This window comes from Oncorhynchus mykiss, chromosome 18 (genome assembly GCF_057628025.1).
Source record: "Oncorhynchus mykiss isolate SJ-2025 chromosome 18, ASM5762802v1, whole genome shotgun sequence".
Classification (NCBI taxonomy): Eukaryota; Metazoa; Chordata; class Actinopteri; order Salmoniformes; family Salmonidae; genus Oncorhynchus; species Oncorhynchus mykiss.
The window spans coordinates 17582336-17605061 of NC_143039.1; the positions used below are offsets into that span (position 1 = coordinate 17582336).

The window sequence follows — 22726 nt, forward strand, 5'->3', positions numbered from 1 at the left end:
TCACCCTCCCTCCCTCCCTCCCTCCCTCCCTCCCTCCCTCCATCCATCCATTCCCCTCCCTCCCTCCCTCCCTCCCTCCCTCCATCCATCCCTCCCTCCCTCCCTCCCTCCATCCATCCATTCCCCTCCATCCATCCATTCTTGTTTTCTACAGTAATCTCTAAGGATGTGGTCTGAGTTGCAACCCTTTCCAGGGCTCAGACTGGCACAATCTTGGCATCAAAGTGCTTCCTAACTGGCATCCTGCTCTGCCCAGCTGCCTCCGTTGCCATAGCGACATGTCACGGTGTGTCCCTGACACTAGACTGTTTTGGGAGGCAATCCTCAGTTAATCAAAGAGCAAGCCGAGCACGAGAGGCTTCTAACTCTCAACATATTTATTTTGCTGTCAGACCTCTTCCAATCTGTCGTCTGTGTGTGGACCACTGGCCTCCTACTAGCTACAGACCTGAAGTCAACATCACATCAACATCACATCAACATCAGTGTGTCTGACCTCCTAACACTGAGTCAGTGTGTCTCACCTCCTAACAGTGAGTCAGTGTCTCACCTCCTAACACTGAGTCAGTGTGTCTGACCTCCTAACACTGAGTCAGTGTGTCTGACCTCCTAACACTGAGCCAGTGTGTCTGACCTCCTAACAGTGAGTCAGTGTGTCTGACCTCCTAACAGTGAGTCAGTGTGTCTCACCTCCTAACACTGAGTCAGTGTGTCTGACCTCCTAACAGTGAGTCAGTGTCTCACCTCCTAACACTGAGTCAGTGTGTCTGACCTCCTAACAGTGAGTCAGTGTGTCTGACCTCCTAACACTGAGTCAGTGTGTCTGACCTCCTAACACTGAGTCAGTGAGTCTGACCTCTTAACACTGAGTCAGTGAGTCTGACCTCTTAACACTGAGTCAGCGTGCCTCACCTCCTAACAGTGAGTCAGTGTGTCTCACATCCTAACACAGAGTCAGCGTGTCTCACCTGACACTGAGTCAGTGTGTCCCACCTCCTAACACTGAGTCAGTGTCTGACCTCCTAACACCGAGTCAGTGTGTCTGACCTCCTAACACTGAGTCAGTGTGTCTGACCTCCTAACACTGAGTCAGTGTGTCTGACCTCCTAACAGTGAGTCAGTGTCTCACCTCCTAACAGTGAGTCAGTGTCTCACCTCCTAACAGAGATTCAGTGTGTCTGACCTCCTAACAGTGAGTCAGTGTGTCTCACCTCCTAACACTGAGTCAGTGTGTCTGACCTCCTAACAGTGAGTCAGTGTCTCACCTCCTAACACTGAGTCAGTGTCTGACCTCCTAACAGTGAGTCAGTGTCTCACCTCCTAACACTGAGTCAGTGTGTCTGACCTCCTAACAGTGAGTCAGTGTGTCCCACCTCCTAACACTGAGTCAGTGTGTCTGATCTCCTAACACTGAGTCAGTGTGTCTGACCTCCTAACACTGAGTCAGTGTGTCTGACCTCCTAACACTGAGTCAGTGTGTCTGACCTCTTAACACTGAGTCAGTGAGTCTGACGTCTTAACACTGAGTCAGTGTGCCTCACCTCCTAACAGTGAGTCAGCGTGTCTCACCTCCTAACACAGAGTCAGCGTGTCTCACCTGACACTGAGTCAGTGTGTCTGACCTAACAGTGAGTCAGTGTGTCTGACCTCCTAACAGTGAGTCAGTGTGTCCCACCTCCTAACACTGAGTCAGTGTCTGACCTCCTAACACTGAGTCAGTGTCTGACCTCCTAACTGTGAGTCAGTGTGTCTGACCTCCTAACACTGAGTCAGTGTGTCTGACCTCTTAACACTGAGTCAGTGAGTCTGACGTCTTAACACTGAGTCAGTGTGCCTCACCTCCTAACAGTGAGTCAGTGTGTCTCATCTCCTAACACTGAGTCAGTGTGTCTGACCTCCTAACACTGAGTCAGTGTGTCTGACCTAACAGTGAGTCAGTGTGTCTGACCTCCTAACAGTGAGTCAGTGTGTCCCACCTCCTAACACTGAGTCAGTGTCTGACCTCCTAACACTGAGTCAGTGTCTGACCTCCTAACTGTGAGTCAGTGTGTCTCACCTCCTAACACTGAGTCAGTGTGTCTGACCTCCTAACACTGAGTAAGTGTCTCACCTCCTAACAGTGAGTCAGTGTGTCTGACCTCCTAACACTGAGTCAGTGTGTCTGACCTCCTAACACTGAGTCAGTGTGTCTGACCTCCTAACACTGAGTCAGTGTGTCTGACCTAACACTGAGTCAGTGTGTCTGACCTCTTAACACTGAGTCAGTGAGTCTGACGTCTTAACACTGAGTCAGTGTGCCTCACCTCCTAACAGTGAGTCAGCGTGTCTCACCTCCTAACACAGAGTCAGTGTGTCTCACCTGACACTGAGTCAGTGTGTCTCATCTCCTAACACTGAGTCAGTGTGTCTGACCTCCTAACACTGAGTCAGTGTGTCTGACCTAACAGTGAGTCAGTGTGTCTGACCTCCTAACAGTGAGTCAGTGTGTCCCACCTCCTAACACTGAGTCAGTGTCTGACCTCCTAACACTGAGTCAGTGTCTGACCTCCTAACTGTGAGTCAGTGTGTCTCACCTCCTAACACTGAGTCAGTGTGTCTCACCTCCTAACACTGAGTCAGCATGTCTCACCTCCTAACACTGAGTCAGTGTGTCTGACCTCCTAACACTGAGTAAGTGTCTCACCTCCTAACACTGAGTCAGTGTGTCTGACCTCTTAACACTGAGTCAGTGAATCTGACGTCTTAACACTGAGTCAGCGTGCCTCACCTCCTAACAGTGAGTCAGCGTGTCTCACCTCCTAACACAGAGTCAGCGTGTCTCACCTGACACTGAGTCAGTGTGTCTCATCTCCTAACACTGAGTCAGTGTGTCTGACCTCCTAACACTGAGTCAGTGTGTCTGACCTAACAGTGAGTCAGTGTGTCTGACCTCCTAACAGTGAGTCAGTGTGTCCCACCTCCTAACACTGAGTCAGTGTCTGACCTCCTAACTGTGAGTCAGTGTGTCTCACCTCCTAACACTGAGTCAGTGTGTCTCACCTCCTAACACTGAGACAGCATGTCTCACCTCCTAACACTGAGTCAGTGTGTCTGACCTCCTAACACTGAGTAAGTGTCTCACCTCCTAACAGTGAGTCAGTGTGTCTGACCTCCTAACACTGAGTCAGTGTGTCTGACCTCCTAACACTGAGTCAGTGTGTCTGACCTCCTAACACTGAGTCAGTGTGTCTGACCTAACACTGAGTCAGTGTGTCTGACCTCCTAACACTGAGTAAGTGTCTGACCTCCTAACACTGAGTCAGTGTGTCTCACCTCCTAACACTGAGTCAGTGTGTCTCACCTCCTAACACTGAGTCAGTGTGTCTGACCTCCTAACACTGAGTCAGTGTGTCTGACCTAACAATGAGTCAGTGTGTCTGACCTCCTAACACTGAGTAAGTGTCTGACCTCCTAACACTGAGTCAGTGTGTCTCACCTCCTAACACGGAGTCAGTGTGTCTCACCTCCTAACACTGAGTCAGTGTGTCTGACCTAATACTGAGTCAGTGTGTCTGACCTCCTAACACTGAGTCAGTGTGTCTCACCTCCTAACACTGAGTCAGTGTGTCTCACCTCCTAACACTGAGTCAGTGTGTCTGACCTCCTAACACTGAGTCAGTGTGTCTGACCTAATACTGAGTCAGTGTGTCTGACCTCCTAACACTGAGTCAGCGTGTCTCACCTCCTAACAGTGAGTCAGCGTGTCTCACCTCCTAACACCGAGTCAGCGTGTCTCACCTCCTAACTGTGAGTCAGTGTGTCTCACCTTCTAACAATGAGTCAGTGTGTCTCACCTCCTAATACTGAGTCAGCGTGGCTCACCTCCTAACACTGAGTCAGCGTGTCTCACCTCTTAACAGTGAGTCAGCGTGTCTCACCTCCTAACAGTGAGTCAGCGTGTCTCACCTCCTAACAATGAGTCAGCGTGTCTCACCTCCTATGAGCATGGTGCAGATGGAGAAGATCTTCTCTGAGTCGGTGTTGGCTGAGACGTTTCCGAAGCCCACGCTGGTCAGACTGCTCAGAGCGAAGTACAGAGACGTCACGTAGGAGCTCCTCACTGACGGCCCGCCTCCTAGCGCCGCCCCCGAGACCCCTGAGCCATTCACCTGGCTCCGCCCCGCCTCGCTGACGTTCCATTGGCCGGAGCTGAAGGACGAGGAGAAATCCTGTCCAATCGGCTCTGACCCTGATGTGTTCCAGTGATTGTAATTGGCTGCCAACCCATTCGTTCTAGAAGTGTGCAGCGAATCAGTGACTCCGAGGAACGAGGTTAAAGGTGACAGGAAGTAAGGCGTGTCGAGACGTTTTGCCAGTTCATGAAGCCAGCCTGGGGAGATTAGAGAACAGTGTTAATATTTATATCACTTAGTAGAAATGTCAGAGTAATGCAAATTCTCCTGCAGTTACTTAAAGACCTTTAAGTAGATTGCTGCATTAACATGTAAACCAGACACCACGGACCCAAAGGACACAGTGATTATTTGTGTGTGTGTGTGTGAGAGTATGTGTGTGTGTGTGTGTGTGTGTGTGTGTGTGTGTGTGTGTGTGTGTGTGAGTATGTGTGTGTGTGTGTGTGTGTGTGTGTGTGTGTGTGTGTTTGTATGTGTGTGTGTCTGTGTGTGTGTGTGTGTGTGTGTGTGTGTGTGTGTGTGTGTGTGTGTGTGTGTGTGTGTGTGTGTGCGCATCCGTGCCTTGAGTGCAGTGGTCAGTTGATACTGACTTCTTATTCAGTGTTAATTTATCCTGTACATGCAGAGCCAGACAGCACTGTCTCTCTAGTCCCTGGAGTTGTACATGGTGCTGCAGTATGTTCTGTATGCAGACCCTGTCCATGGTGCTGAAGTATGTTCTGTATGCAGACCCTGTCCATGGTGCTGAAGTATGTTCTGTATGCAGACCCTGTCCATGGTGCTGCAGTATGTTCTGTATGCAGACCCTGTCCATGGTGCTGAAGTATGTTCTGTATGCAGACCCTGTCCATGGTGTTGAATATGTTCTGTATGCAGACCCTGTCCATGGTGCTGAAGTATGTTCTGTATGCAGACCCTGTCCATGGTGCTGCAGTATGTTCTGTATGCAGACCCTGTCCATGGTGTTGAATATGTTCTGTATGCAGACCCTGTCCATGGTGCTGCAGTATGTTCTGTATGCAGACCCTGTCCATGGTGTTGAATATGTTCTGTATGCAGACCCTGTCCATGGTGCTGCAGTATGTTCTGTATGCAGACCCTGTCCATGGTGTTGAATATGTTCTGTATGCAGACCCTGTCCATGGTGCTGCAGTATGTTCTGTATGCAGACCCTGTCCATGGTGTTGAATATGTTCTGTATGCAGACCCTGTCCATGGTGCTGAAGTACGTTCTGTATGCAGACCCTGTCCATGGTACTGCAGTACGTTCTGAATGCAGACTCTGTCCATGGTGTTGAAGTATGTTCTGTATGACACCTGAATCTCACATAGCTGTGATTATCATGTAGAGACAGAGTAGACAGAGACAGAGAGAGAGAGAGAGAGAGAGAGAGAGAGACAGAGAGAGGGAGAGAGAGAGAGAGAGAGACAGAGAGACAGAGAGAGAGAGAGACAGAGAGAGAGAGAGAGAACATGGTCTGCTGTCTCTCCCAGCCCTTCATCTTCTCTCTCATGTAATCTACCTTCCAATAAACCCCTCAGACACCCTGTCTGCATCCCAATTCTCTAGCCCTTTGACTAGTGTGCACTGTTCCTTGGTTTCAAATACTATTTGAAATCCTTTCAAATACTTTGGCTGTGCTTGATTGAGCTTGCCAGGTGCAACAGAACCAATAGAATAGTCACAAAAGTGCAAACTCCATTCATCCGACACTCCAGCCAGGCTAAAGCAAATGCTCAAAGTAAATGAACGATTTCAAATACTATTTGAACCCATGTCTGAAATCCTGGTGTCTGAGAGTCTGAGGTGATATTAAGGTACATGTAGCCTCGGTGTGATTGAGGAGAGTATTGCAGACACACACACACACAGAGAATACAGAGGTTGACTAATAACTGACAGGCAGGGGACCAGCTAACTGACAGACAGAGGACCAGCTAACTGACAGACAGAGGACCAGCTAACTGACAGACAGAGAACCAGCTAACTGACAGACAGAGGACCAGCTAACTGACACACAGAGGACCAGCTAACTGACACACAGAGAACCAGCTAACTGAGAGACAACTGACACACAGAGAACCAGCTAACTGACAGACAGAGGACCAGCTAACTGAGAGACAGAGGACCAGCCAACTATGGAAGAGCACAAACTGATCATTGTTTGTTACAAGGTCATGTTGCTGGCTACGTGATGCTAATATATAGTGCCTTGCGAAAGTATTCGGCCCCCTTGAACTTTGCGACCTTTTGCCACATTTCAGGCTTTAAACATAAAGATATAAAACTGTATTTTTTGTGAAGAATCAACAACAAGTGGGACACAATCATGAAGTGGAACGACATTTATTGGATATTTCAAACTTTTTTAACAAATCAAAAACTGAAAAATTGGGCGTGCAAAATTATTCAGCCCCCTTAAGTTAATACTTTGTAGCGCCACCTTTTGCTGCGATTACAGCTGTAAGTCGCTTGGGGTATGTCTCTATCAGTTTTGCACATCGAGAGACTGACATTTTTTCCCATTCCTCCTTGCAAAACAGCTCGAGCTCAGTGAGGTTGGATGGAGTGCATTTGTGAACAGCAGTTTTCAGTTCTTTCCACAGATTCTCGATTGGATTCAGGTCTGGACTTTGACTTGGCCATTCTAACACCTGGATATGTTTATTTTTGAACCATTCCATTGTAGATTTTGCTTTATGTTTTGGATCATTGTCTTGTTGGAAGACGAATCTCCGTCCCAGTCTCAGGTCTTTTGCAGACTCCATCAGGTTTTCTTCCAGAATGGTCCTGTATTTGACTCCATCCATCTTCCCATCAATTTTAACCATGTTCCCTGTCCCTGCTGAAGAAAAGCAGGCCCAAACCATGATGCTGCCACCACCATGTTTGACAGTGGGGATGGTGTGTTCATTGTGATGAGCTGTGTTGCTTTTACGCCAAACATAACGTTTTGCATTGTTGCTAAAAAGTTCAATTTTGGTTTCATCTGACCAGAGCACCTTCTTCCACATGTTTGGTGTGTCTCCCAGGTGGCTTGTGGCAAACTTTAAACAACACTTTTTATGGATATCTTTAAGAAATGGCTTTCTTCTTGCCACTCTTCCATAAAGGCCAGATTTGTGCAATATACAACTGATTGTTGTCCTATGGACCGAGTCTCCCACCTCAGCTGTAGATCTCTGCAGTTCATCCAGAGTGATCATGGGCCTCTTGGCTGCATCTCTGATCAGTCTTCTCCTGGTATGAGCTGAAAGTTTAGAGGGACGGCCAGGTCTTGGTAGATTTGCAGTGGTCTGATACTCCTTCCATTTCAATATTATCGCTTGCACAGTGCTCCTTGGGATGTTAAAGCTTGGGAAATCTTTTTGTATCCAAATCCGGCTTTAAACTTCTTCACAACAGTATCTCGGACCTGCCTGGTGTGTTCCTTGTTCTTCATGATGCTCTCTGCGCTTTTAACGGACCTCTGAGACTATCACAGTGCAGGTGCATTTATACGGAGACTTGATTACACACAGGTGGATTGTATTTACCATCATTAGTCATTTAGGTCAACATTGGATCATTCAGAGATCCTCACTGAACTTCTGGAGAGAGTTTGCTGCACTGAAAGTAAAGGGGCTGAATAATGTTGAATGCCCAATTTTTCCGTTTTTGATTTGTTAAAAATGTTTGAAATATCCAATAAATGTCGTTCCACTTCATGATTGTGTCCCACTTGTTGTTGATTCTTCACAAAAAAATACAGTTTTATATCTTTATGTTTGAAGCCTGAAATGTGGCAAAAGGTCGCAAAGTTCAAGGGGGGCGAATACTTTCGCAAGGCACTGTAACTGTAGAAAATAGAAAAGTCTATCCAAAGTCTTGTGGTTGGATATTGTCATTCTGGAATCAGGGCTGGACAAACAGCTCAACACTGCTGGAGTTACCATCAAGGAGTCACTGTGTCTTTATATGTGAGGAGTTACCATCAAGGAGTCACTGTCTTTACATGTGTGGAGTTACCATCAAGGAGTCACTGTGTCTTTACATGTGTGGAGTTACCATCAAGGAGTCACTGTGTCTTTATATGTGAGGAGTTACCATCAAGGAGTCACTGTGTCTTTACATGTGTGGAGTTACCATCAAGGAGTCACTGTGTCTTTACATGTGTGGAGTTACCATCAAGGAGTCACTGTGTCTTTACATGTGTGGAGTTACCATCAAGGAGTCACTGTGTCTTTATATGTGAGGAGTTACCATCAAGGAGTCACTGTGTCTTTACATGTGAGGAGTTACCATCAAGGAGTCACTGTGTCTTTACATGTGAGGAGTTACCATCAAGGAGTCACTGTGTCTTTACATGTGTGGGAAGTTGCTAACTATCCAATGTCCCAATAGCTCTTCATTATCATTGAACTAATAACTCAATAAAATACCATTTAATAGGGATTTAGTGTGTGCGTCCAAGTGTCTGTGTGTGTGTGTGTGAGTGTGTGTTTATTTTGTTGCCAGGTTTACTCACCATTATCCCAGGAGCTCAGGCTGTTGCTCTCGATCTCCTTGCGTCCGATGAAGTACCAGACGCAGGCCATCCAGTGGGCCAGCAGGGCGAAAGTAGACATGAGCAGGGTGAGAACCACGGCGCTGTACTCAGAGTAACGCTCCAGCTTCTGGAGCAGCCTCAGGAGACGCAGTAACCGCACTGTCTTCAGCAGGTGGACCCCAAAGTACTGCACAGGGGAAGAGGAGGGGAGGGAGGGGACATGAAAGCAGAGGTCAAGGGTCATTGGTATTGACAGAGTGCGTGTGTGTGATGTGTGTGTGTGTGTGTGTGCATAGGTGTGTGTGTGTGTTCTTGGAAGTTGGAAAGTTTGACAGTTGAGTGATGCCTTTGAGGTGTTGTTGTGAGAAATGTTCTTGGTTCGGGGATCGATGACACAGCAGGAGGCTGATATTGATACACCACTGGACACCATTAAAGCCTGGGGAGACTCGGTGTGACTGACGACTCAATACGTCTCACACAAACATGACCTATCCTCACACACAGACAGACACACCCCAGTCCCTGGCTGGCTGCACCCCCATGTCTCTATGAAGCCCTTTGGCCAAAGAACAAAGTGACACACCTACTCATTCAAGTGTTTTTCTTTATTTTTACTAATCTCTTCTTTGTAGAATAATAGTGAAGACATCAAAACTATGAAATATCACATATGGACTCATGTAGTAACCAAAAAAGGGTTAAACAAATCAAGATATATTTGAGATTCAAATAGCCACCCTTTGCCTTGATGACAGCTTTGCACACTGTTGGCATTCTCTCAACCAGCTTCATGAGCTAGTCACCTGGAATGCATTTCAATTAACAGGTGTGTCTTGTTAAAAGTACATTTGTGGAATGTCTTTCAATCTTAATGAGTTTAAGCAAATCAGTTGTGTTGTGACAAGGTAGAGGTGGTATACAGAAGATGGCCCTATTTGGTAAAAGACCAAGTCCATATTATGGCAAGAACAGCTCAAATAAGCAAAAAGAAATGACAGTCCATCATTACTTTAAGACATGAAGGTCAGTCAATGTGGAAAATGGCAAGAAGTTTCTTCAAGTGATGTTGCAAAAACCATCAAGCTATATGATGAAACTGGCTCTCATGAGGACCGCCACAGGAAATGAAGACCCAGAGTTACCTCTGCTGCAGAGGGTAAGTTTCATTAGCACCTCAGATTGCAGCCCAAATAAATGCTTCACAGAGTTCAAGTAACAGCCACATCTCAACATCAACTGTTGAGAGGAGACTGCGTGAATCAGGCCTTCATGGTCGAATTGCTGCAAAGAAACCACTACTAAAGTACAACAATAAGAAGAAGAGACTTGCTTGGGCCAAACAACACAAGCAATGGACATTAGACCAGCATGGCTACCACAGCATTCTGCAGCGATACACCAACCCATCTGGTTTGGGCTTAGTGGGACTATCATTTGAATTTCAACAGGATAATGATCTAACATACCTCCAGGCTGTGTCAGGGCTATTTGACCAGAAGGAGAGTGATGGAGTGCTGCATCAGATGACCAGACCCCCACAATCACCTGACCTCAACCCAATTGAGATGGTTTGGGATGAGTTGGACCACAGAGTGAAGGAAAAGCCGCTAACAAGTGCTCAGCATATGTGGGAACCCCTTCAAGACTGTTGGAAAAGCATTCCTCATGAAGCTGGTTGAGAGAAGGCCGAGAGTGTGCAAAGCTGTCATCAAGGCAAAGGGGTGGCTACTTTGAATAATCTCAAAAATATTTTAACTTGTTTAACACTTTTTTGGTTACTACATGATGCCATATGTGTTATTTCATAGTTTTGATGTCTTCACTATTATTCTACAATGTAGAAAATAGTCAAACTAAAGAAAAACCCTTGAATGAGTAGGTGTGTCCAAACTTTTGACTGGTACTGTATGTGTGTGTGTGTGTGTGTGTGTGTGTGTGTGTGTGTGTGTGTGTGTGTGTGTGTGTGTGTGTGTGTGTAAAGTATGTATGCGTGTGTATGTGTGTGTCTTCTCATATGTCTGTGCATGCCTGCGTCGCGGGAACGTGCCGCACACCCACCACGCTGATATTGAAGGCGTAGAGCAGGTCAAAGGGCAGGGCGGCGATCAGGTCAACAAACAGCCAGGAGGTGGCGTAGTGTCCAAAGATAGAGCGGGCTTCATAAACCACCTGACCCGTCGTACTCACATAGGTGGTGCGGAAGTTCAGTGCAATGTCTGTCACAGAAAACACATGGTGAGATAGAATAGGACAAAGGGGACATTTGATTGGACCAGCCAACACGTAGAACACCAATAAAAAACACAACAGAGGACACACAGACAGCAGTTAAAAAGGATCGCTCCTAGGTGGGATCATTCAAACATCATTCAATCCTCATTCAACCCAGCAAGCAACATTTGGCATGGGATGTCATAATGACGTTGTTCCTGGTCATAAATCGGTTGTAGAGATGTCAGATTACAACCAGGTTAAGACATTTATTTTCATGTCAACATCAATATGTCTGGGAAAGACGTAGAATTTTGGCTGAACGGAGCCAATGGAATGGAATCAAACAAATCAAAGACGTGGTTTCCATGTGGTTGATTCCATTCCATTGACTCCGTTCCAGACATTATTATGAGCCGTCCTCCCCTCAGCAGCCTCCACTGGTGAAAATATAATTTACAGTTTTTTTTCTGGTAATTCCCAAAATTCACAGCTTTCCATAAATCCCGGCTGGAAGATTCCTGGACACGGAAAGGAATAAGCAGGAAATCTGGAATCCTTCAACCCAGACTTCTGGAAGATCTGGGAATTTGGGGAAAGTTTGCTGAATTTTGCAACCCTAAATGGGACATCAAAAAGAACGTTAACAATCAGTATACAATTTAACCATGACGTGACATTGCAACCGGTTGTGCCTGCTGGGTAACAGAGGAAGCTTTTGGTATTGATCTTAGTTATTATAACCATAATCCCTCACAGTAAACAGTCTGGAAACAAGAGGTGGAAATGTAATCAGTCTGTTTAATAAAATACAGAAGTGCTCATTGATCTCCTCAAACGATTGGCTGGATGTTAATTAGATGAGGAAGTGCCTTGGATGTTAATGGGATGTGGATTAATATTGGCTGTTATGATGATCGCGAAGTGAATGATACAATTGTTTATTAAATCAATGGGTGTGTGAGCGACTGAGGGGTTGAACCCATGTCTCCAGGGCCACAAGAGTGTGTTAGCCTGCCCAGAATGTTACCCCGGTTGTAATCTGAATGTTAAATCCTAGGCATTATCTCTGGGAGCTAACGGAAGTCTTCAGCTTAATCATCGCTCCGTTACAGGAGGGGTAACATTCTGGGGTGTGGGAGGGGTAACATTCTGGGGTGTGGGAGGAGTAACATTCTGGGGTGTGGGAGGGGTAACATTATGGGGTGTGAAGGGGTAACATTCTGGGGTGTGGGAGGGGTAACATTCTGGGGTGTGGGAGGGGTAACATTCTGCGGTGTGGGAGGGGTAACATTCTGGGGTGTGGGTGGGGTAACATTCTGGGGTGTGGGTAGGGTAACATTCTGGGGTGTGGGTGGGATAACATTCTGTGCTGTGGGAGGGGTAACATTCTGGGGTGTGGGTAGGGTAACATTCTGGGGTGGGAGGGGTAACATTCTGGGGTGTGGGTGTGGGAGGGGTAACATTCTGGGGTGTGGGAGGGGTAACATTCTGGGGTTTGGGTGAGGGTGGGGTAACATACTGGGGTAGGGTGAGGGTGGGGTAACATTCTGGGGTAGGGGTGAGGGTGGGGTAACATACTGGGGGGGTAAAATACTGGGAAGGGTGAGGGTGGGGTAACATACTGGGGGGGTGGGGTAACATACTGGGGTAGGGTGAGGGTGGGGTAACATACTGGGGTGGGGGGTAACATACTGGGGTAGGGTGAGGGTGGGGTAACATACTGGGGTAGGGTGAGGGTGGGGTAACATACTGGGGTGGGGTGGTAACATACTGGGGTAGGGTGAGGGTGGGGTAACATACTGGGGTGGGGGGGTAACATACTGGGGTAGGGTGAGGGTGGGGTAACATACTGGGGTGGGGGGGTAACATACTGGGGTAGGGTGAGGGTGGGGTAACATACTGGGGTAGGGTGAGGGTGGGGTAACATACTGGGGTAGGGTGAGGGTGGGGTAACATACTGGGGTGGGGGGGTAACATACTGGGGTAGGGTGAGGGTGGGGTAACATACTGGGGTAGGGTGAGGGTGGGGTAACATACTGGGGTGGGGGGGTAACATACTGGGGTAGGGTGAGGGTGGGGTAACATACTGGGGTAGGGTGAGGGTGGGGTAACATACTGGGGTAGGGTGAGGGTGGGGTAACATACTGGGGTGGGGTGGTAACATACTGGGGTAGGGTGAGGGTGGGGTAACATACTGGGGTGGGGGGGTAACATACTGGGGTAGGGTGAGGGTGGGGTAACATACTGGGGTGGGGGGGTAACATACTGGGGTAGGGTGAGGGTGGGGTAACATACTGGGGGGGTGGGGTAACATACTGGGGTAGGGTGAGGGTGGGGTAACATACTGGGGTAGGGTGAGGGTGGGGTAACATACTGGGGTGGGGGGGTAACATACTGGGGTAGGGTGAGGGTGGGGTAACATACTGGGGTGGGGTGGTAACATACTGGGGTAGGGTGAGGGTGGGGTAACATACTGGGGTGGGGGGGTAACATACTGGGGTAGGGTGAGGGTGGGGTAACATACTGGGGTGGGGGGGTAACATACTGGGGTAGGGTGAGGGTGGGGTAACATACTGGGGTAGGGTGAGGGTGGGGTAACATACTGGGGTAGGGTGAGGGTGGGGTAACATACTGGGGTGGGGGGGTAACATACTGGGGTAGGGTGAGGGTGGGGTAACATACTGGGGTAGGGTGAGGGTGGGGTAACATACTGGGGTGGGGGGGTAACATACTGGGGTAGGGTGAGGGTGGGGTAACATACTGGGGTAGGGTGAGGGTGGGGTAACATACTGAGGTAGGGTGAGGGTGGGGTAACATACTGGGGTGGGGGGGTAACATACTGAGGTAGGGTGAGGGTGGGGTAACATACTGGGGTAGGGTGAGGGTGGGGTAACATACTGGGGTGGGGTGGTAACATACTGGGGTAGGGTGAGGGTGGGGTAACATACTGGGGTGGGGGGGTAACATACTGGGGTAGGGTGAGGGTGGGGTAACATACTGGGGTGGGGGGGTAACATACTGGGGTAGGGTGAGGGTGGGGTAACATACTGGGGTGGGGGGGTAACATACTGGGGTAGGGTGAGGGTGGGGTAACATACTGGGGTGGGGGGGTAACATACTGGGGTAGGGTGAGGGTGGGGTAACATACTGGGGTAGGGTGAGGGTGGGGTAACATACTGGGGTAGGGTGAGGGTGGGGTAACATACTGGGGTGGGGGGGTAACATACTGGGGTAGGGTGAGGGTGGGGTAACATACTGGGGTGGAGGGGTAACATACTGGGGTAGGGTGAGGGTGGGGTAACATACTGGGGTGGGGGGGTAACATACTGGGGTAGGGTGAGGGTGGGGTAACATACTGGGGTGGGGGGGTAACATACTGGGGTAGGGTGAGGGTGGGGTAACATACTGGGGTAGGGTGAGGGTGGGGTAACATACTGGGGTAGGGTGAGGGTGGGGTAACATACTGGGGGGGTAACATACTGGGGGGGGGTGGAGTAACATACTGGGGTAGGGTGAGGGTGGGGTAACGTTCTGGGGTGGGGGTGAGGGCGGGCTAACATTCTGGGGTAGGGTGAGCGTGGGGTAACATTCTGGGGTAGGGTAAGGGTGGGGTAACGTTCTTGGGTGGGGGTGAGGGAGGGTAACGTTCTGGGGTGGGGGCGAGGGAGGGTTTTTTCACTCTTACCAATGATGAACAGAATCTCCACCAAGATGTCGCTGTAACTGGGGGGGTTGCGAGCCCCAGAGCCGCCCCCCTCGTCCCGCCCCTCCACCACGGTGAAGCAAACGTTATAGGGCACGGTGATGGCCACATAGAAAGTGGCCAGGAGGATCAGCCAATCCCAGCCCGCCTTGAAGGTCCCATAGTGTAGCAGGATGAAGCGAGACTTTGGGGTGGCAGCCACCTTGTACTCAGGGATGGGGTTGGTGGTCGCCCCAAACATACTCTGGAGAAAATAATGACACATCATAACAACACGAAGGCAAACACCAAGACATTATAATAGAGGTAAATAAAAATGATACACTGAATGAATAAAGTCCATGTGGGATCTTGAGACATATACAGAAATAACCGGTATGGGATGGAAGGATCTGGAGAAGACAGCCCAGAACAAAAAGAAACCGGTATAGGATGGAAGGATCTGGAGAAGACGGCCAAGAACAGAAAGAACCGGTATAGGATGGAAGGATCTGGAGAAGACGGCCAAGAACAGAGTGAGATGGACAGAAGCCCTGATGACTTCTGCTCCCAACGAAGGGATGGGCCTATGTAATTAAGTAAGTCCATGACTGAAGGGTTTATCCTTACGAACAAGACTGATCCCAGATCCCTTGATGCCGTCTTAGTCACCCAACGGCCAGATAATGACCATAGGAGTTAGATATACAGCACAAACAGATCTTGAGCCACAGCTACTAACAAAAGGGTTATTATGATCCCATTCAACCTCTCTTTCGTATCGTCTGAGATCCCCAAAGACTGGAAAGTTGCCGCGGTCATCCCCCTCTTCAAAGGGGGTGACACTCTAGACCCAAACTGCTACAGACCTATATCTATCCCAGAATGTTACTGGAAAGCTGCCGCGGTCATCCACCTTTTCAAAGGGGGTGACACTCTAGACCCAAACTGCTACAGACCTATATCTATCCTACCCTATATCTATCTTTCTAAGGTCTTCAAAAGCCAAGTTAACAAACAGATTACAGACCATTTAGAATCCCACCGTACCTTCTCCGCTATGCAATCTGGTTTCAGAGCTGGTCATGGGTGCACCTCAGCCATGCTCAAGGTCCTAAACGATATCTTAACCGCCATCGATAAGAGACCTTACTGTGCAGCCGTATTCATCGACCTGGCCAAGGCTTTCGACTCTGTCAATCACCACATTCTTACTGGCAGACATGACAGCCTTGGTTTCTCAAATGATTGCCTCGCCTGGTTTACCAACTACTTCTCTGATAGAATTCAGTGTGTCAAATCGGAGCGCCTGAAGTCCGGACCTCTGGCAGTCTCTATGGGGGTGCCACAGGGTTCAATTCTCGGGCCGAATCTCTTCTCTGTATACATCAATGATGTTGCTCTTGCTGCTGGTGATTCTCTGATCCACCTCTACGCAGACGACACCATTCTGTATACTTCTGGCCCCTCTTTGGACACTGTGTTAACTAACTAATATGGGCTGTATTGGACAATATAAGAGTGATGATAGGATGAGATATGGGCTGTATTGGACAATATAAGAGTGTTGATAGGTTGAGATATGGGCTGTATTGGACAATATAAGAGTGATGATAGTATGAGATATGGGCTGTATTGGAGAATATAAGAGTGTTGATAGGATGAGATATGGGCTGTATTGGACAATATAAGAGTGATGATAGGATGAGATATGGGCTGTATTGGACAAAATAAGAGTGTTGATAGGGTGAGATATGGGCTGTATTGGACAATATAAGAGTGATGATAGGATGAGATATGGGCTGTATTGGACAAAATAAGAGTGTTGATAGGGTGAGATATGGGCTGTATTGGACAATATAAGAGTGATGATAGGATGAGATATGGGCTGTATTGGACAATATAAGAGTGATGATAGGATGAGATATGGGCTGTATTGGACAATATAAGAGTGATGATAGAATGAGATATGGGCTGTATTGGACAATATAAGAGTGATGATAGGATGACGTGAGATGTATTGGACAAACATGTTGCTAACTGGGTGATATGGGGACGTGTCGTGCGACGCAGCGCTCTAACAGACCCCCCATAATGCATCGCTCTTTACAGCTCTATATAATTCCAGTAGCTAACTGCATAGATGTTTTCTGTAACTGTCCCTCCATGTGTTACAGTGTACTCACGTTGTTGATCTTGAGCTTGCTCTTGTCCTGTTTCTGCAAGTGGCCAGACAACTGGTAGAGTACGGCCCGACTACGCCGGCGGTTGTGATCAAAGCCTGGGGGGCGGGTGATCTGGTGCACCTCCAGACCTGTCTCCTCGTCTGGGGACCGGCAGGCCGAGGGGTGGGGGTGGAGGGAGAGACAAGGCCGAGGGGTGGGGGTGGAGGGAGACAAGATCCTTTTGATGTACTGTAATTAGCTTATTCATTGTTCATCAGGTAACTGTCAATCCCTCTCCCTCCAACCCCTCTCTCCCATTTTCCCTTCATCTGAGCCTCCCTCCCTCACCCCTTCCTCCCTCCCTCCCTCACCAGTGTCTGAGTCTTGTCCATGGTCCCCCTGGTCCTGCTGGTCCTTCCTGGTCTCTGTGATGTCCTTGTGGGAGACCAGGAACAGCACCACCTCTCCCTTCTCATTCTTGATGGGCACTATGTCCAGCAGACACCAGAACTGCTCTCCTGAGATACAGACAGACACACAGACAACCAGGTCAGAGAGGAGTAAAACATATAGGCTCTGTCTCAACGGCCTTGATCATCTGTCCTCTCCTTCATCTGCAATTATCTGAAACAACTGAGCAAGTGAAAACTAGACTAATGACTATGATGAAGGGGAAGAGATGCATCTGAGAAAGAGACATAGAAACCCCTTGAGGGACCTGTGGAGAAAGTCTTACCAGACCACTGACTAATCTCTGTCAACTAGAACCAAGATGGTTCCCTTCCTTACCCCCCTTCTTGTACAGGATGCACTCAGTCTTAAATTCCTGCCGCTCGTCTAGGGCCTTTTGGATCTGAGTGGTTAGGCTCTCGCTGGTGTCCAAGCCGTACAGGAAGTGACACCTGCAGCTCTTTTGCATCAGCTCACCGCGGGCGAAGCCGGTCAGCTCGCAGAAGCCGTCCGAGCAGTAGACGATGGGGTAGAGCGACTGCACCTGGGCGTTACCCAGGACAAAGTTACTGTCTGAGAGAGAGAGAGAGAGAGAGAGAGAGAGAGAGAGAGAGAGAGAGAGAGAGAGAGAGAGAGATGGAAAGACAGACGGGACGAGTTTCAAATGCTATTTGGGATAAAGAACATCAAAGAGACCTCCTTTGAACTTTGTATAAAAGTTTAATCATATTTTTCTCTGGATTACTTGCAAGACTTTGTGAGTCTTTGTGATGGTAAGGGCGATGAGGCTATGTTTTTGCCCCAAGCCGGGTCTCTGGCTGAGTATGGGAACGAAAGAGCAGACCTAACAAATCACATAGCTTGGCTTAAATTAAGGGCATCAGGGGCCAAAGGCAACAAACAGAACTGTGTTAATTCATGCATGAATGAAGTCAAGACATCAATTACATATAAATGCCGTTCCTGTTTGAGTCAAGGGTGGTAGGGGGATTTGAGTGGCGCTGCCTGGCGCTTGACGGAGATACGGCCTCTTGAATATTTCTATGGGTAATTTAGTTGTTTGATTAGTAGGCTTTAGGGGCTCTACAGGAGAACAATTCACTCTGCAGGAGATGTTGAGTCCTTTACAGAAATAGGATCTGTAGGACTGGGGCACTCACTGTGAAGAATGTGTATAATATAGAGAGGGAGGGAGGGAGGGAGGGAGGGAGGGAGGGAGGGAGGGAGGGAGGGAGGGAGGGAGGGAGGGGAAAGAGAGAGGGACAGAAAGAAATGGCCAAAAATGTAATGCTTTTAATCTCTGATGGGGATAAAAACAATGACTACCCCACCTCAGCTACAATGAAAATATGTGATCCTAGTAATATCTAAAGTTGCTGCACAGCTGTGGTTCCCATCTGATCTCATCCATACTCAATGACTACCCCACCTTAGTAACCATGACAACATGTGATCCTAGTAATGTCCATACTCAATGAGATGGACAGGACGCTACAAGATAATCTGCTATAATCCATTCCTATCTCTGCACATGAATGGATTATCACAGATTATGTCTGTGGTATCCATCTCATTTGCCTTGGACTTGAACACCAAGACCTAGAGATCTGTCAATCCAGGAGCCACCAACAGTAAGGTATCACAGGAAGAGAGGAGAGGAAGAGGCTGTGCTGTGGTTATAGACAGCCATTCAGAAGCCCTGGTACACTGAGGCACGTGGCTCCTGATTTGATGTCAATGGAATAGATTATTATGCTTGATATTACAATGCTGCCTCATCCAGAAGTTGGAAGCACGAGAGCGAGAGAGGGAGATGACATAAATAATATATAGAGGTCCTGGATGGCAGGGAGCTCAGCCCCAGTGATGTACTGGGCTGTCCACACCAACCTCTGTAGTGCTTTGCGGTGCATTTGCCATACCAAGCGGTGATGCAGCCAATCAAGATGCTCTCGGTGGTGCAGCTGTATAACTTTTTGGAGGATCCGAGGGCCCATGCCAAATGTTTTCATGCTCCTGAGGGGGAAGAGGAGCTGTCGTGCCCTCTTCACGACTGTGTGGGTGTGAGTGGACCATGTTACGTGATGTAGACGCCAAGGAACTTGAAGCTCTCGACCCGCTCCAGCTTTTGTTAATGTGGATGGAGGAGTGTTCTCCCCTCTTTCTCTGGAAGTCTACGATCAGCTCCTTGGTCTTACAGATGTTGAGGGACAGATTGTTGTCCTAGCACCACACTGACAGGTCTCTGAGTCTCTCTGTCTTACTCTCTCTCCCTCTCTTATTCTGTTTTAGCTCTCTGAGACACACACACACACAGCCTCCCGGCTGCACATGTGAGGAACAGCAAGTACAACGTCAACCCTTCCCCAGCATGTGCAGTGTTGTGGAAAGCTGTCTCAGTGCTGCCATTACACTGGGCTTTGTAACCGTCCTGAGACTGTCTCAGTGCTGCCATTACACTGGGCTTTGTAACCGTCCTGAGACTGTCTCAGTGCTGCCATTACACTGGGCTTTGTAACCGTCCTGAGACTGTCTCAGTGCTGCCATTACACTGGGCTTTGTAACCGTCCTGAGACTGTCTCAGTGCTGCCATTACACTGGGCTTTGTAACCGTCCTGAGACTGTCTCAGTGCTGCCATTACACTGGGCTTTGTAACCGTCCTGAGACTGTCTCAGTGCTGCCATTACACTGGGCTTTGTAACCGTCCTGAGACTGTCTCAGTGCTGCCATTACACTGGGCTTTGAAACCATCCTGAGACTGTCTCAGTGCTGCCATTACACTGGGCTTTGTAACCGTCCTGAGACTGTCTCAGTGCTGCCATTACACTGGGCTTTAAAACCATCCTGAGACTGTCTCAGTGCTGCCATTATACTGGGCTTTGTAACCGTCCTGAGACTGTCTCAGTGCTGCCATTACACTGGGCTTTGTAACCGTCCTGAGACTGTCTCAGTGCTGCCATTACACTGGGCTTTGTAACCGTCCTGAGACTGTCTCAGTGCTGCCATTACACTGGGCTTTGTAACCGTCCTGAGACTGTCTCAGTGCTGCCATTACACTGGGCTTTGTAACCGTCCTGAGACTGTCTCAGTGCTGCCATTACACTGGGCTTTGAAACCGTCCTGAGACTGTCTCAGTGCTGCCATTACACTGGGCTTTGAAACCGTCCTGAGACTGTATCAGTGCTGCCATTACACTGGGCTTTGTAACCGTCCTGAGACTGTCTCAGTGCTGCCATTACACTGGGCTTTGTAACCGTCCTGAGACTGTCTCAGTGCTGCCATTACACTGGGCTTTGTAACCGTCCTGAGACTGTCTCAGTGCTGCCATTACACTGGGCTTTGTAACCGTCCTGAGACTGTCTCAGTGCTGCCATTACACTGGGCTTTGTAACCGTCCTGAGACTGTCTCAGTGCTGCCATTACACTGGGCTTTGTAACCGTCCTGAGACTGTCTCAGTGCTGCCATTACACTGGGCTTTGTAACCGTCCTGAGACTGTCTCAGTGCTGCCATTACACTGGGCTTTGTAACCGTCCTGAGACTGTCTCAGTGCTGCCATTACACTGGGCTTTGAAACCGTCCTGAGACTGTCTCAGTGCTGCCATTACACTGGGCTTTGAAACCATCCTGAGACTGTCTCAGTGCTGCCATTACACTGGGCTTTGTAACCGTCCTGAGACTGTCTCAGTGCTGCCATTACACTGGGCTTTGTAACCGTCCTGAGACTGTCTCAGTGCTGCCATTACACTGGGCTTTGTAACCGTCCTGAGACTGTCTCAGTGCTGCCATTACACTGGGCTTTGTAACCGTCCTGAGACTGTCTCAGTGCTGCCATTACACTGGGCTTTGTAACCGTCCTGAGACTGTCTCAGTGCTGCCATTACACTGGGCTTTGTAACCGTCCTGAGACTGTCTCAGTGCTGCCATTACACTGGGCTTTGTAACCGTCCTGAGACTGTCTCAGTGCTGCCATTACACTGGGCTTTGTAACCGTCCTGAGACTGTCTCAGTGCTGCCATTACACTGGGCTTTGAAACCGTCCTGAGACTGTCTCAGTGCTGCCATTACACTGGGCTTTGTAACCGTCCTGAGACTGTCTCAGTGCTGCCATTACACTGGGCTTTGTAACCATCCTGAGACTGTCTCAGTGCTGCCATTACACTGGGCTTTGTAACCGTCCTGAGACTGTCTCAGTGCTGCCATTACACTGGGCTTTGTAACCGTCCTGAGACTGTCTCAGTGCTGCCATTACACTGGGCTTTGTAACCGTCCTGAGACTGTCTCAGTGCTGCCATTACACTGGGCTTTGTAACCGTCCTGAGACTGTCTCAGTGCTGCCATTACACTGGACTTTGTAACCGTCCTGAGACTGTCTCAGTGCTGCCATTACACTGGGCTTTGTAACCATCCTGAGACTGTCTCAGTGCTGCCATTACACTGGGCTTTGTAACCGTCCTGAGACTGTCTCAGTGCTGCCATTACACTGGGCTTTGTAACCATCCTGAGACTGTCTCAGTGCTGCCATTACACTGGGCTTTGTAACCATCCTGAGACTGTCTCAGTGCTGCCATTACACTGGGCTTTGTAACCGTCCTGAGACTGTCTCAGTGCTGCCATTACACTGGGCTTTGTAACCATCCTGAGACTGTCTCAGTGCTGCCATTACACTGGGCTTTGTAACCGTCCTGAGACTGTCTCAGTGCTGCCATTACACTGGGCTTTGTAACCGTCCTGAGACTGTCTCAGTGCTGCCATTACACTGGGCTTTGTAACCGTCCTGAGACTGTCTCAGTGGTGCCATTACACTGGGCTTTGTAACCGTCCTGAGACTGTCTCAGTGCTGCCATTACACTGGGCTTTGTAACCGTCCTGAGACTGTCTCAGTGCTGCCATTACACTGGGCTTTGAAACCATCCTGAGACTGTCTCAGTGCTGCCATTACACTGGGCTTTGTAACCGTCCTGAGACTGTCTCAGTGCTGCCATTACACTGGGCTTTGAAACCGTCCTGAGACTGTCTCAGTGCTGCCATTACACTGGGCTTTGTAACCGTCCTGAGACTGTCTCAGTGCTGCCATTACACTGGGCTTTGTAACCGTCCTGAGACTGTCTCAGTGCTGCCATTACACTGGGCTTTGTAACCGTCCTGAGACTGTCTCAGTGCTGCCATTACACTGGGCTTTGTAACCATCCTGAGACTGTCTCAGTGCTGCCATTACACTGGGCTTTGTAACCATCCTGAGACTGTCTCAGTGCTGCCATTACACTGGGCTTTGAAACCATCCTGAGACTGTCTCAGTGCTGCCATTACACTGGGCTTTGAAACCATCCTGAGACTGTCTCAGTGCTGCCATTACACTGGGCTTTGTAACCGTCCTGAGACTGTCTCAGTGCTGCCATTACACTGGGCTTTGTAACCGTCCTGAGACTGTCTCAGTGCTGCCATTACACTGGGCTTTGTAACCGTCCTGAGACTGTCTCAGTGCTGCCATTACACTGGGCTTTGTAACCG

The 22726-nt window shown here is 48.8% G+C and overlaps 1 protein-coding gene across 1 annotated transcript in view; it reads right to left on the reverse strand.

Moving 5' to 3' along the window:
- Positions 1–22726, reverse strand: part of LOC118965236 (voltage-gated delayed rectifier potassium channel KCNH8-like) — a 37744-nt gene that overhangs the window by 11489 nt on the left and 3529 nt on the right. Inside the window, exons 2-8 of the mRNA XM_036982440.2 lie at positions 17555–17788; positions 17137–17283; positions 16787–16926; positions 14604–14865; positions 10763–10920; positions 8681–8888; positions 3974–4369 (exon numbers count right to left, since the gene is read on the reverse strand). Coding sequence (XP_036838335.1) covers positions 3974–4369; positions 8681–8888; positions 10763–10920; positions 14604–14865; positions 16787–16926; positions 17137–17283; positions 17555–17684 — 1441 coding nt within the window. The 5' untranslated portion in view covers positions 17685–17788. The remainder of the gene's footprint in view (positions 1–3973; positions 4370–8680; positions 8889–10762; positions 10921–14603; positions 14866–16786; positions 16927–17136; positions 17284–17554; positions 17789–22726) is intronic.